The sequence below is a fragment of the Chelonia mydas genome, chromosome 1, assembly GCF_015237465.2.
Source record: "Chelonia mydas isolate rCheMyd1 chromosome 1, rCheMyd1.pri.v2, whole genome shotgun sequence".
Taxonomy (NCBI): Eukaryota; Metazoa; Chordata; order Testudines; family Cheloniidae; genus Chelonia; species Chelonia mydas.
The window spans coordinates 217,090,382-217,105,475 of record NC_057849.1 but is presented as its reverse complement, the minus strand read 5'-3'; the positions used below and the strand labels follow the sequence as shown (position 1 = coordinate 217,105,475).

The following is a 15,094-nucleotide window of genomic DNA, read 5'->3' as shown; positions in this document are numbered from 1 at the left end:
GGGTGGATGGGGCAGGGGTCCTGGGTGGGGGGGCGTCAAGGAAGTCGGGGGGGTTGGATGGGGCAGGAGTCCCAGGGGGCGGGGGTGGGCAACGACCCCCTCGTGGGGTGAGGAGGGAACCCATTGTTAAGATTTTGGCAGCTCATCACTGGTTAGAGCCAGGATATTTTTTCTACACTTAACTCAGAAATTGCTGACTGAATTTTGCTCAGGTTTTCCAGAAAAATATAACATTTCGGCTGAAAATGTATAGCAAAATGTCAACTCAGAAGATGAAATTTAAAAAAAAGTTACGAGAAACTAAAATTAGGTAGTTCTAAGGAAACTCATGCCATGAATTTATAGTGGAAGCAAGTGCTGCTGTTTTAACATATCTGTTCATCTATTAATAATTGTGTTCTTGTACATTTTTTTATATGTTTTTGACAAATCAGTTTTAAAAGCATAGAAAAGCTATCGAGGTCACTCTTTCAAACTAAGCTGTTTTTTTTTAAAAAAAAAATCTTTACCATGTAATTTTTATTTATTTGACTTCAGAAATTCAATAGCAGCGTTAGTTCACTCCCTCATCTGGAAGGCCAAACGAAGCACAATTTCATTTTAAATACCGCCAGACCTCATCCACAAGACAGCAGCCTTCCTCACATAACAAAGAACCTGCAGAATGTGAACCTATTGCTTCAGGTGAATTAAAGGACATCTCATTTTTATATGGAGTGTAGCTGTAGCCATGTCTGTCCCAGGATATTAGAGAGACAAGGTGGGTGAGGCAATATCTTGTATTGGACCAATTTCTGTTGGTGAGAGAGACCAGCTTTTGAGCCACACAGAGCTCTTCTTCAGGCCCTGAAGCTATTATCTCACTCACCTTGTCTATCTGATTGTTAGAGACTTTTGTTTGATGTTAACCAATTTGTTTCTAATGGAGCTGATGGAATTTTAGCGAATCTGATTAGTGACCTATCTGGATGTTTGTATATCTGTAGATAGATATAATTTACTGAAGATTTTTTTTCAGTTTCTATTTTCACTAGCACAGTTCCAGTTTAAACATAAAAAAAGAATTAATGATGGGTGAATACCTAAAAGGTGTGGCAGCTAATTTGAGATATCGCCATAAATTTTGATGATTATCCAAAGTTACTTCAACCTTTTGAAGCCTTCTTCAATGTTGGCATTTAAAAATCCAACCAGTTCCGTCTCTCTTCCTCATTCTTCCCAACTCCTCTGTCCTTCTCTGATCCCTGCTCTCTAAATTCCTGTCTTTTTTCTTCAATAAATCAGATCTCTGATCTAAAGAGGTGACTCACTTTCTTTATCTCTACCATGTTGATCCTTTTCCCTTCCTACGTGTGATGTTACTGTAACAAATCTATGGTGGAGTCTCAGCAGATTTGGCAGGTTCTGCTGGGCCCCATTCTGATCTATCTTCAGATCTTATGGACTAGGCATATTTCTGGACATAGGTGCTGTCTCTGTGGGTGCTCCAGGGCTGGAGCACCCATGGAAAATATTAGTGGGTGCTTAGCACTCACTGGCAGCCAGCTCCTCCCTGACTCCCCAGCGCCTCCCCCCCGCCCGCAGCCCCACTGATCAACTTCTCCCTCTACCTCCCAGCTGTTCCGCGGCATGCAGGAGATGCTGGGAGGCAGTGAGAGGAGCAGGGATGGGGTGTGCTCAGGGGAGGGGACGGAAAGAGGTGGGGAAAAGGGGGGGCGGGAAGAGGCGGGGTGGAGGTGCAGCCTTGGGGAAAGGGGTGGAGTGGGGGTGGGGCCAGGGGAGGAGTGAGGGTGGGAAGAGGCGGAGTGGGGGTGGGGGCAGGGCCTGGGGCAGAACACCTATCGAGCACTCCCTGGGTAGAGAGGAAGTCGATTCCTATGTTTCTGGATCAGAATTATCCCAGAATGCATTTTGCCTGCGATGCCATGGAATGACTGGAGAATGCAAGCTTTATAAACAGCAGCTTGTCAGGTAGAGGTTTACTGAGACACTGCCATGGGTTGTATAACCTTTTTAGAAATGTGTGTGTAAGGGTTGAGTGGAGCTCTAGGGCACAGAACAACATACAGAATGGGGTAGAGAGGCTGCTTACCTGAAATGATTCAAACTATCAAAAAGGTTGAATTCCGTGGCCTGATGCAGCCAACCATTCACGCACAAACATGAGCTCAAGTCCCATTGTAGTCTGCTTAAGTTTCAACTCTAAGACTTTCCAGTTCTTACCTAGCATCTTCTGTGAACAGGTTAATTTACTAATCTAAGGGTTTGGGGAGATTGTCTTGTGTTTTAAGAAAACACTTAAAAGCCATTGTTATAAGAAGAGGCATAGAGGCCAGACTCCTTCCTAAAGCAAGGCTTAGAAATTCCACAGGAGTGTAAAATGTCCAATATACAAATCATGTTTAAGTGCTTTGGTAAATCAGGGCCCCTATTAGGATGGAGGTTTGAGCCAGTGGTCTTTTGTTGTCTTTTTTTCTAAACCTATTTTCTCAAGCTTAGAAGTAAAGAGGCACACTTTGACTCCTGGAATCACAGAAGTCAGAAACGGAAAACATCTCTTAGATCATCTTGTCCACCTCCTCAGCAGAAAGACCAGGGCCAGATCCTCAACTTGTGTAAATTTTCATAGCTTAACTGAAGTCAATGGAGCTATGACAGTTCACACCAGCTGATAATTGAGCCCCAAGTATTGAATAGACATGGAAACTGAATTCCCCCTTTTCCCTTCAAGGTGTCTCTCTCCAAGTCGGAATGAAGGCATATTGTAAGGGAAGTTTCCACTGTTGTTACCCATGCTGTACCTGTTCTGTAGATAAACGGAGGACTATAGTCTCCAAGGATTCCGGGCCTTTTTTCAGCCCTAAATTAGCTTTAGAACATAAGAACGGCCATAATGGGTAAGACCAAAGGTCCATCTAGCCCAGTATCTTGTCTTCTGACAGTGGCCAGTGTCAGGCTCCCCAGAGGGAATGAACAGAACAGGTAATCCTCAAGTGATCCATCCCCTGTTGCCCATTCCCAGCTTCTGGTAAACAGAGGCTCGGGACACCATCCCTGCCCATCCTGGCTAATAGCAACTGATGGACCTGTCCTCCATGACCTTATCTAGTTCTTTTTTTAACCCTGTTATAGTCTTGGCCTTCACAACATCCTCTGACAAAGAGTTCCACAGGTTGACTTTAAACTTTAAAATCCCTAATAAAGTCCAAAGCCGCCAGCGTTTACTTCTGAGTGGGCTACAGGCAGCCGTTTTTATGTAACAGCAGGGGATGAGCTGAAAACGAGTGAAAATACAAGAAAGCAAAATGAAAATCTTTGTTGTTTGGCAGGAAAACAGATCTCGAGGCCAGCCACATTTTTCCCAATTTAACCTTGCAGAAAACCTGCTTGAAAGTGCTACCAGAGTCCATCCCAATAGGCCAGAAATAGAAGAAACCAACACCAGTCTCAAGCGGCCTCTGACAGCTCCAGGTACAGTATGAGCAGAAACAATGCAATGCTAGAGAGCACAGTGTAGCAAACAGCACTCACTGAGGTGAATTGCTGTAAGAGGTCATTGAAATGCCTTTCTTGGGGAGGGGATAGGGGAAGGGATGCATTAGAGAATTTTTAAATATAATTTAACTGTTGATATTAAAATGTGGAACAAATAGACTAGTGCAAATATATCAGTGACAAGAGGATCATAGAATCAATCATAGAATCATAGGACTGGAAGGGACCTTGAGAGGTCATCTAGTCCAGTCCCTGCAAAGAAACCATGGCAAGGGCTTGTCCGAGACGTGTGACCTTGTTGTGGGAAGGCAAGTCACTAAGGGTCTGTCTACACTTGGAGTTGGGGGTGTGATTCCCGCCTTCAGAAGGCATACGTGCACTACTCTCATTGAGCCAGCACAGTAAAAATAGAATGGTAGCCATGGCAGTGTGAGCTGCAGGACAGTCTAGCCTCCCTGACGATCTACCCATATCAGGGTCTCTCATGGGAAAAAATTGGGTTGAACAAAATGAACAATTTTTTCCACGTTGTTTTATTTCATTAATTTTTCAGGTATTTGTTACCCTTTAAAATTATTTTTAACAAATCTAGCTATATTTCTAAGTGAAATGTTACTTTGAAATGAAAAGTCTAAATGTTTCATTTTGAAAATGTCAAAACAAACAGTTTCAGCTTTTTAAAAAATATATATTTTTACATTTTTATTTGGCTAAAATTATTTGCTGAATTCTACCCCAATTTGTGAATAATTCTGTTTGAGTGACAAATGCATTTTTTGGCAAATAATCTATTTACCAAAAAGAAAAAAAAATCACCTGGCTGTAGCTGCTCGTCTCATCTCTTTGCAAAAATATTCCCCCTAACAAGGGAGTAGCAGAAGGACCTGGCAATATTTTTCTGGAAATCAACCATCAGTGACTAAAAATAAGGGAATGGTAGAGCAAATACATCCCCACGTTGAACCTAACTCACTGCTGAACCTTTGTTATATAAACAGTGCCTAGATACTACTAGGCAATAATTATAGCCTGGTGATGGATCCATTAAAAACATACAAACAGATAGTCATAAGCAAAAATGACTGTCCAGTATATGGTGACTAAGAGTAAATTCTCCCTTCTGGTCAGAATGGCAGATCTCAGCTCTGACATTCTGATTTCCTCAGGTTCAGGAAGCCTGTCATATATGGCACAACATAAACAAACAAGACACTTGGAACTGAAGTTACCCTGTTCTTTCAAGGAGAATCTCACCCTCCTTACAGTATAATTCCATGTGCAGTTGTCAACAGAAAAATATGAACCCGCATTCCCTTTTATTCAAAGGCACTGGTACCAGTGATTTTGAATGAATGGGGCAGGTAAGCTCTAGTCTTTAACCTTCTGCTTTCCCTAAGTTTGGATTTGTGGAAGTAAACTTTTTAAAAAATTGACTTGACACAAGGGCACAGTGTGACACTCTGGTGACAGGAACAATTCTGGGCTCTTCAGTTGCTGAGAATTTGACTTAAACTGATAAGGCTGGCCTCAGACCAACATGCAGGCAAAATTAAGACAGCTTAAAACAGCTCATTGGTTTGACAGTTCAGCAGAGATCCTCTGTAGCACTGGAGGACTGATGCTAGGTTTAGCCATTATAAGGACTAAATCCATTTGTTTTCTGAGCCCTTTGCCTGGTGGATGAAAGACTGGTGGACTATGCATTTAGCTCTTTTTCGGAGGTGAGAGCATCTGACTTGAGTCAATGTGCTATTGTAAATATGCCTCAGGACAACTGTGATAGATGCTTTTTTTAGAAATTCAGGCGTGGGTCTTCAAAAGTGTTCAGCTTAGGCCTAGCTCTGCTTGCTGTGAAGTCAATGTAAATTACACCTGTGATCTCCAGGGGAGTAGAGTTAGGCCAGTGCTGAGTGGATTTGAAATTTCCACCCTTAGTAAAGAAGCTAAAGCGTAACACATTACAGCATTGGTACCTTCTTACAACATAACGGATCACTGGGCTTCTGTTTTTCAGGGTTTATTCATTTTGTTTGGGAGAAGGGAGTTACTGTTAGCAATTTTTGAGTTTTATGTAGATGGCTTTGGGGGCTTGCTTTTTGTATATACTGTAGTGAGTAATGTATATTATTTACATTACTCATTACAGTAGTATATACTGCAATAAGTAATACCTTTGTAATATTGCCTCATGCACTTGAACAGAGCACTGTTTCAAACGGTACTTGGTTAAAGTGCCCTAGGAACCCTTTAGTGTGTACCAGCAGGATCTACCCTGACTAATTAGTGCTCAATACATTTGTGCACTTCAAAACTCACACCTCCATAGTCCGCATTACAGCTCTGTATAGACAAGCCCTTACGTACAAGTAACCATTTCTGGTATTTTTCCAGGGTTTATTGGATAAACATCAATTTCTTTTCTTTTATTTATTTATTTGTTTGTTTATTTGTATTGGGGGTGTTTTATTGGGATTTATGAGTTAAAACCAAAAAATCAGAAGCCCTACAGATAGAATAAGTAGTGTGCAAATGAAGACAAACTTCCAAAGACCAGCCACTCTGTGGACACACATTGGCCACCCCCATTTTCCACCCACAGGTGCATTCCAGACACTGTATACCCACAGTTCAAAAAAGGGAATCAATCACACTTACCAAACTTCTACCTACTTAACTGTGGGGCAGATTAAGTAGTTAAGGCCAAAGAGGAAGATCAGGCAGCAGTGGCAGCTGGGGCTCTCTTCCTCCCTTGGCCACCCAAGAAGAAGCATTAGCAGATACTTCCCAGAGCACCTGGGGTAAATCCACAGAGCCCTTCTGTGGAGCACACTGCCTCGTCATGCTCCAGGCAGACTAATCCTCCAGCTGCAAATGACGTCAGTGAGCTCATGATGTGACATCAGAATGGGGGGTCTAGTGGGTAATCAAGAAATATGCTTAGAAATACGGAGGATAGGTCTGACTTGTTTCTTCAACTCATGCACAACTGCTTTCTAAATAATACATCTAACAGTTCGCACTTAACACCATATTTCCAAGGAGCAAAATATACTTTGCAAACTTTACTTAGCTGAACCTCACTCATGAGAAGTACATAAAGCCATTTTACAGGTAGGCAAACCAAGGCACTAAGGGCCCAATTTTTAAAGGAGATATTTAGGTGCCTAAAGAAGCAGATAAGCACCTACTGGGATTTTCAAAAGCTGAGATCAATGGGAGTTAGGCACATAGGTGCTGTTGACAATTCTACCAGGCCCCTAAATGTCTCTAGAAGACTGGCTCTAAGAGAATAAAATGATTTGCGAAGGGTCACACAGCAAGGCAGAGTCAGGAAAAGAACACAGTTGATAGGGGAGTATAAAAATAACGAATTAATCACTTTACATTTAAAGAAAACTTTTACTGTAAGAATCACAATTGAATTGCATCACCAAGGTATTCCACATTTTCACTGTTGATTTTTTTTTCAATTCAGAAGCCTTGAAATATTTTAGAAACCAGTTAACAGTATATGAACAAGAAGAAATTCTAAACTATGCAGAGCTGTGGTTTCTTGGTCTAGAAGCTAAAAAGATTGAAGGGTTACCTGAAACACAGAATAATAATTGTTATGATGACGAACATGGCACTTACATAAAGGTAAGGGGAAAAATCATGGTACTGGTATTCTGGGCAACAATATTTGTAGTGACTATTTGTCCACTGCTAGTTGGTCTATATGAGATAAATGAGGGTCTCAGATGACTTACTAGCAGTTAAATGTCCACATTGCAAACCCATCACTATTGATAACCTGTTTGAATCTCAAAAGCGAAGCTCTGAATGGGGACCCACCTTCCCTTGACGCAAGGTGCATTAGTTGAGGGCTTGTGCCGCTTCTGCTAGTGCACTTCTCTCTCTCAACTTGTCCTGTGGGCATAAGACGTCAGGTTTTGCCAGTCCAGCACCTTTCATGAGCAGTGAATTCACAAACATGCACACCACTCTAGAATATGAACCTTCAATTTGTGCCGGCACCAGAACCTTGCATTTTGTTTCCTTGTCTACCTCAGGTTCTGCATGACCATATTGCTTACCGCTACGAAGTGCTAGAGGTCATTGGGAAAGGATCGTTTGGACAAGTAGCAAAATGTTTGGATCATAAAACCAATGAACTAGTGGCAGTGAAAATAATAAGGAACAAGAAAAGGTATGGCATGGCACGACTTCAAGAGGTTAAAGAGGTCTTTGATAGGCTGATACTTTTCTGTTCATGAGAATAATCATCCCCTGCTTTATTATGGATAATTTACAAGTAATGATCGGTTTATGCTGTAAGAAAAAGGATGCTTGCTTATTCCATATTTACAAATACTTTTAAAAATTTTGCGTGAGTTTGTTGGCAATAAAATTGGAAGGATGCTACGTCCTGGCAGAGTCAGGCATGACGTTGGGCAGGAGTGGTGCAAGCTCCCTGCACGTAGCTGGGCCAATGCACCTCATTTCTGACCTACTTCATCCCCCACAATTCCAGTTATATTCCCCCCACTTCATAACTCTGCCAATTCACTTCTATCCTGACTTGCAAAACTGCATTTTATTCCAATACTGGACTCCCAAATAGCTTTGTTATAGAGTTATCCAGTAGGGCTTGTTATAAGGCTTGTTTACATGGGGAAGTTAGTGTGAAAGGGTTAGGATGTGAATTTAAAGCACAATAGTTATTCCACACCACCTCCCCATGTGGGCATTCTTATTCTGCACTAAGAAAGCCTTTTTGCAGGTTATCTTAATCCACTTCAAAGTGGATTAACCTAAACATCACAAAGGCACTTTTAGTGTGGAATAAGAGTGTCCCCACACAGAACTAGTGCAGAATAGCTGTTCCACACTAGATATTCTAGGCTTTTTTCCCCCCAGTACACAAACCCTTAGACCAGGACTACACTACAAAGTTTTGCCAGCATAGCTATGTCAGTCAGCAGTGTTAAAGAAACACATCCCTGACAGACATAGCTATGCTGGCAAACCCTCCCCCACACCAATGTAGATTTAGCTCTACCAGCAAAAGAGTCCTTTGGCCAGTATAGTTTATGTTGTCTGGGTAGGGGGTTTAAAAGGAGTTTAACAAAAGAACTCCTTTTGCCAGTATAAGCTGAGTCCCACTTGGGGGCTCTGCCAGGATAGCTATACTGGTATAGCTGTATTGGCAAAGCCTTTGTAGCGTAGATCAGCTCTTTTACTCTGGAAAAATCCAGAAGTGCAAAAAAGATGGTAAAAAGCATAGGAATGGCAGGGTTATTCGTAAAAGAGATTAAAAATCTTAGGACTATTTAGTTTGGAAAGGAGAAGAAGAAGAGGAAAATTGAATAAAAAGAATGATATGTGGAAAACCAGGATGGTGCTTGTATTCATTCCTCCTCGTAGCGTAAGAACAAGAGAGCACAATCAAAAGGTAGCAAGCTTAAAACTGACAAAAAGGGAGCACTTTATTTTCCCAGCATAGAGTCAGTTTGATGAAATAAGAGCCACAGGAAATCATCCAGGCAAACAGTGTAGCGTGATTTTAAAGGGTTTAGCTGTTGATACAGAAATGTATAAAATGTACAGGGAATATTCATACCTATGCTGAGGGCAAAGCAGAGCATCTTCAGAGGCTGAAAAATTCCCCCCTCTTCCAACATGATATAATGTTGCATAGTTAGAAAATAGGGTGGGGGACAATCACCTTCCTATGAAGCATCCAGCAATGACCCATTGCTGGAGACGGCATACGGCATTAGGAGGACCAATAGCTGGCTCCAGCACAGGAAATTTTACAGTATGGTTCTACAATTTTTCTTCCCCTCTTAGTAATGGCCAGGCTGGTTCTACTAAGCAGTGCTGTTGTACCAGGCCCAGAGAATTTTACTACTAAAATTCTTGGGGCCTGGTCCAGCAGCATTGGAGTCAATGGGAGTTGTGCTATTATCTAAAGCAGGAAATTAATTAGGCCCTTTCATTGCATGCTTTATTCTTGCTTCAGTAAGCCTCTTGTACAGATACCATAGAAAACTGAAGACCTTGCTACTCTTGGGGTGAAATCTTGGCTCTGTTGAAGTAAATGGAAAGACTCCCATTGACTTCACTGAGGCCAGGATTTCACCCTAGATGCTCAAACATGTATTGTTTGAAACATTTTTTCATTCAGTTATTTTGCCAGCCAGGTTCAAAATAACCAGAATAGATAGTGGTTAGCATTATGAAGTCAGCATTTGCCAATAATTACCACACAGTATTTCTCTCTACTTAGACTAGGAAATAACTCTTGTAGTTCAGATTCCACTGTGTGGTAATTACCGGTCACTACTGATTCTTTAATGAGAGCCATTTGTTTTGTATCTGTGGCAAGATCATGTTGGTTGTAGTATTCCATTTACAATTAGACTAAATTAATCAGATCCTCGCCATATCATGTGACTTTGTCCTATGCATGTAGATTTCACAATCAGGCTTTGGTAGAAGTGAAGATTCTCGATGCTCTTCGGAAGAAGGACAAAGACAATACTCACAATGTTGTCCATATGAAGGAATGCTTTTACTTTCGCAATCACTTCTGCATTTCTTTTGAACTGCTAGGGTAAGGTATATATTCTTCTACATATATCATGGGCCAAATGATATAGGATCGCAGACCCATACATGTTATGAAGATAACTTGTCTGTTATTTTCTTTCTTTTTAGTGTTTTTGAGTAGGGTTGCCAACCCTTCAGGATTGTCCTGGAATCTCCAGGAATTAAAGATTAATCTTTAATTAAAGATTATGTCATGTGATGAAATCTCCAAGAATACAGCCAACCAAAATTGGCAACCCCATTTTTGAGTTGGTCGGTTGGGTTTTTTTCTGGTTCACACCATGTAGTGTTTAGTTTACAGACATCTGTGTTAATTTACACATCATTTCCTCTCCCTGCACACCCCACTATCAAGAGCCCTTGAAAAAGGATGGGGAACAAAGTAGAGAAAAATGGCCTGAGAATGTAGAAAGGACACATGTCAAGGTTCCTCCCCCACTCTGAACTCTAGGGTACAGATGTGGGGACCTGCATGAAAAACCTCCGAAGCTTATCTTTACCAGCTTAGGTCAAAACTTCCCCAAGGTACAAAATATTCCACCCTTTTGTCCTTGGATTGGCCGCTACCACCACCAAACAAATACTGGTTACTGGGGAAGAGCTGTTTGGACACGTCTTTCCCCCCAAAATACTTCCCACAACCTTGCACCCCACTTCCTGGACAAGGTTTGGTAAAAAGCCTCACCAATTTGCCTAGGTGACTACAGACCCAGACCCTTGGATCTTAAGAATGATGAACAATCCTCCCAATACTTGCACCCCCCCTTTCCAGGGAAATGTTGGATAAAAAGCCTCACCAATTTGCATAGGTGACCACAGACCCAAACCCTTGGATCTGAGAACAATGAAAAAGCCTTCAGTTTTCTTACAAAAAGACTTTTAATAGAAATAGAAGTAAATAGAAATAAAAAAAAAAGATCCCCCCTGTAAAGTCAGGATGGTAGATACCTTACAGGGTAATTAGATTCAAAACATAGAGAATCCCTCTAGGCAAAAAACCTTAAGTTACAAAAAAGATACACAGACAGAAATAGTTATTCTATTCAGCACAATTCTTTTCTCAGCCATTTAAAGAAATCATAATCTAACACGTACCTAGCTAGATTACTTACTAAAAGTTCTAAGGCTTCATTCCTGGTCTATCTCCGGCAAAGACAGAATATAGACAGACACACATACCCCCTTTGTTTCTCTCCCTCCTCCCAGCTTTTGAAAATATCTTGTCTCCTCATTGGTCATTTTGGTCAGGTGCCAGCGAGGTTACCTTTAGCTTCTTAACCCTTTACAGGTGAGAGGAGATTTCCTCTGGCCAGAAGGGATTTTAAAGGGGTTTACCCTTCCCTTTATATTTATGACAACACAGATGATCTATTTACGTATAGGGCCAGATTGTTGTATTTAGCCACAGCCCTGAGAGGGATACTTCCTTTTCCCAAGAGGCACAATCCTTCCCCTAGCTCCCCAAAGCATAGAGGGAGCATACCTGATGCACCATCCAATGAGATGTGGTTGAGGCCCCTCCCCACTCTTTTGGGGGGCAATTTGCATCCCTGAGTGGTGCAAAGAAGAAGCAATCTCTCAGCACAGAGCCTGGGATTGACCTTAGGTCTTGGTGCTCACGAGTAGATTGGAAAAGGCTCCTTATTAGACTTCCTCCACCACATACACCATGTGCACCCTTATTAGAACCAGGCACAATCTGTGCATAATTCTTGTTCTGTGCATGTTATATTTCTTTAGCTGATGGAATGAAATGGAAAAAAAATTAAAAAGTGAATGTAGGGGTTGGTGAACTTTAGGGTTTGTTATGCTGATCTGCCCTCTTTTGTTCCTCTTGAAAACTCCTGATAAAGAACATGTAGTTTGGGTTTGTCCTAATATTCAGTCTAACACTATATAAATAGTGCACAGCATTGCAATTTTTAGCAAAGGAAAACAAGCCGTGACATGATTCCCTTAAAATAGTAACCAGGTGGAGATGATAGAATAGGAGAAAAATACAGGAACCAGCAAGTGAACTTGACCTTTATAATTGCATCTATTGTCTCACAAACATGATAACAAATATCAGGAATGTGGGGTGTGTTTTAAAATGATTATTTCAGCTGTTTTTAAAGATACTGGACGTCAGAAGTTAAAAATACAATGATTGTTATTGTTTTGTGAATGTACTTTATAGGAGGAAGTTTGGAGAAATCATGGACATTTTTATTTTTCACATTTCTTGTAATCAAATGTCAAATGGGAGTTCAAGCAATTGCTTAGTTTTCTGTTTTCTAAAAAAAAATCTTCCCCAATTGCATATAGGTGTAGCAGGCTTTTCTTCCCATCCATTCTAGTATTCTCAGCATGCTGAAGACTCAGCAAATTATTAGAAGACTTGATCCCTGACTCTGACCTAAACTCAATGTCACATTCAGCTCATACTGATACATGTGAAAACGTGAACTCTGTCACGTGTGCTGATTAACATGATGTAATTAAAGGCCTCTTGGGTCCAATAAAGGCACCAGCCTGGGATCTCAGAAAGTTACTGTGGGAAACTGAGAGGAAAAGAGCTTCTGGCTATCCAGCGAGTTCATCCCCTTAAAAGAGACCTGGAACCTCTGTCCTTAACATGAAAGCATATTTTTGCCTTATCGGCCCAATGGTAACTTAAATTATTAGTAAAGCAATAACTTGATTGATAAACATTGTTTCCTACAGAATGAAAGCACCATGTACTAGCTAGTTTGTTTTCTAATGGCCAGACTCTGCCCATCCCTTGTGTGGATGTGCAAGAGAGGGAGGTCCCCCTATATACAGTGTCTTGCACCTATGCTCAGTAGCTGGTCAGAATTCCATTGGGGAACACAGCATCATCTCCCTTCTAGTGCTTGCATAGGTCCCAGCTGTCTGAAAGCAAGCTGGGTGAGGGCAGGGCAATAGCTGTGTCCCCAGCACAGCTGGTCAGATGCGTAGCAAGAAGCATGCTCCACCGTCTCCAAGAGCGATGAAGCTACTACTCTGACCCACAACCCCTAAGAAGAAATCTGCCTAATTCAGCCAGAATTATTTCTGGGATTCCAATGGCAACACAGCCCCTCAACACACGTCACACCAATATGTCTCCGGCATACAGGGAAGAATCTAAACCTAAGATATATCAGTTATTCTGAAAATTGTGACTCAATGTTCTACAAAATGCAAATGCTCTTGGTAAACCTTTGACACCTACTAGCAAGATTGCCATTTTAGTTCATTGCCAGGCCCTTCTCCTACTCCTATGCTTCAGTTTCCCAAACTGTAAAATAGCAATTATAATCATGGTTACCTGCCTCAGAAGAGTGTTGCTTTATCATTGGTAAAGTAGTTAGGGGTCCTCGATTGAAGGGCACATCTATAGAAAAGAGGAGTAATCCAGTGGTTAGTGCACTAACCTGGGACTTAGGACATCTGGGGTCAATTCCCTACTCTGCTACAGACTTCCTGTGTGGCCTTGGGCAAGTCACTTTGTCTCTCGGTACCTCAATTCCCACTTGTAAAATGGAGATAATAGCGCTTCCCTTGCCGGTGTTGTGGGGATAAATTTGAGGTTGTGAGGTGCTCAGATACTGTGATAATTGGGGCTATAATTGTAGATATCTAGAAATGAAGACAGTGCAAAACTACAACCAGGTAAAACAAATTTCATTGCAGACCTGAAAACTGGCCCAAGTTCATGGGAAATGTTTTGAGTGAACCTGGACAGAATGCTGAGTAAACCTGAGTTGAGCTTTCAGCAACACTGGAGCAGTTTGTGGTTTCAGGAGGAACTGGAGAATTTGGTGTTTTGTCCCAAAAGCAAACCATGGCATTTTGGGGGGAGGGCTGCTTTGAGTTTTATGAACCCATAACTCAAAGTGAAACTCACACAAGTACAAACCTGTGCAAAGTGAAATGGGAGAAAAGCTTATCCACATGACCTGATGTACTTTGGCACTGCTGAGCTTTTCAGTGCTCTAGTGAACAGCATCACTAGATTCTTATTATCAGCCCTACTGCAGCAGTACCATTGCACTTCCCATCTTCTTTCTGGCCATGGCATTGCCTGGTGGGGATCTTGCCTTGCTGAGGAAGGTTGAAGGAAACAGCTAGTAAGGGAAGCCTCTTTTTCTGTCTTATGTTTGTTTACTAATTTTGCCCTTTCCGCTCCCATCAAACCACACATGACAGAAGTTAGTCATGTCACTTAATGCACTATTGAAAGGTGCTCATACTACATTGATGGGGACGGTATAAGAGCAATGGAAACTATACAGGTATTTTATCAAGGATTATTTCCCTTGAGCGTCTGACCACAGGCACTGAGATACAAAGGAATTTATGGAAGGTGCCAAGTCAAAGGTCAATTAAAAAGAATGGGAACTGGACCAAACCTTTCTATCTCTTATTCCCCCAGTGAGAATGCTATTCTGCATGGTGAAAAGTAATGGATTTGTGACACCTGGTTCAATAAATAAATGTGTCCTATTGACATTACTCATCCATTAGATCTGGAGGATCGAGATATTTATGCTTATTATATGCAATATAACATTCCCAAGGAAAACTTACATGTTGTTTTATTCTGGGTGATTCCTTTCTCTCATGTAAGGAAAAAAACAAGAGGCTTTCTAATGAGCTCTAAACTATTCATGCCACAAACCCAAAGTGCCCTGGTCTCTCTGTCTCATCCCGCAGAATAAATTTGTATCAGCTGATCAAAAAGAACAAGTTCCAAGGTTTTAGTTTGTCTTTGATTCGACGATTCACTCAGTGTGTGCTGAGATGTTTACAAATGCTCTACCGGGAAAAAATTATCCACTGTGACTTGAAACCTGTGAGTACTGTCATCTCATTATAAACCACTTTGTACAGTTCTTCTAAGGTGCATCTTATGTTTCACAGATAGAGAACTTCTGAAAGGATCTTTAAAACTCAACAGTGATAGGTAGCACCTACGATTCCTCTAAGGATACTCGTAGCTGGGGGATGTTATTCCCAG

At 41.4% G+C, this 15,094-nt stretch overlaps 1 protein-coding gene across 1 annotated transcript in view; it reads left to right on the top strand.

Annotated features, from left to right (window-relative positions):
• The first annotated feature begins 1,629 nt into the window (after nt 1-1,629).
• The window catches only part of DYRK4 (dual specificity tyrosine phosphorylation regulated kinase 4), a 31,304-nt gene continuing 17,839 nt past the window's right edge, over nt 1,630-15,094 (top strand). Inside the window, exons 1-6 of the mRNA XM_043546791.1 lie at nt 1,630-1,651; nt 3,379-3,471; nt 6,971-7,134; nt 7,548-7,684; nt 9,953-10,093; nt 14,791-14,929. Of these exons, the coding sequence (XP_043402726.1) occupies nt 1,630-1,651; nt 3,379-3,471; nt 6,971-7,134; nt 7,548-7,684; nt 9,953-10,093; nt 14,791-14,929 (696 nt within the window). The remainder of the gene's footprint in view (nt 1,652-3,378; nt 3,472-6,970; nt 7,135-7,547; nt 7,685-9,952; nt 10,094-14,790; nt 14,930-15,094) is intronic.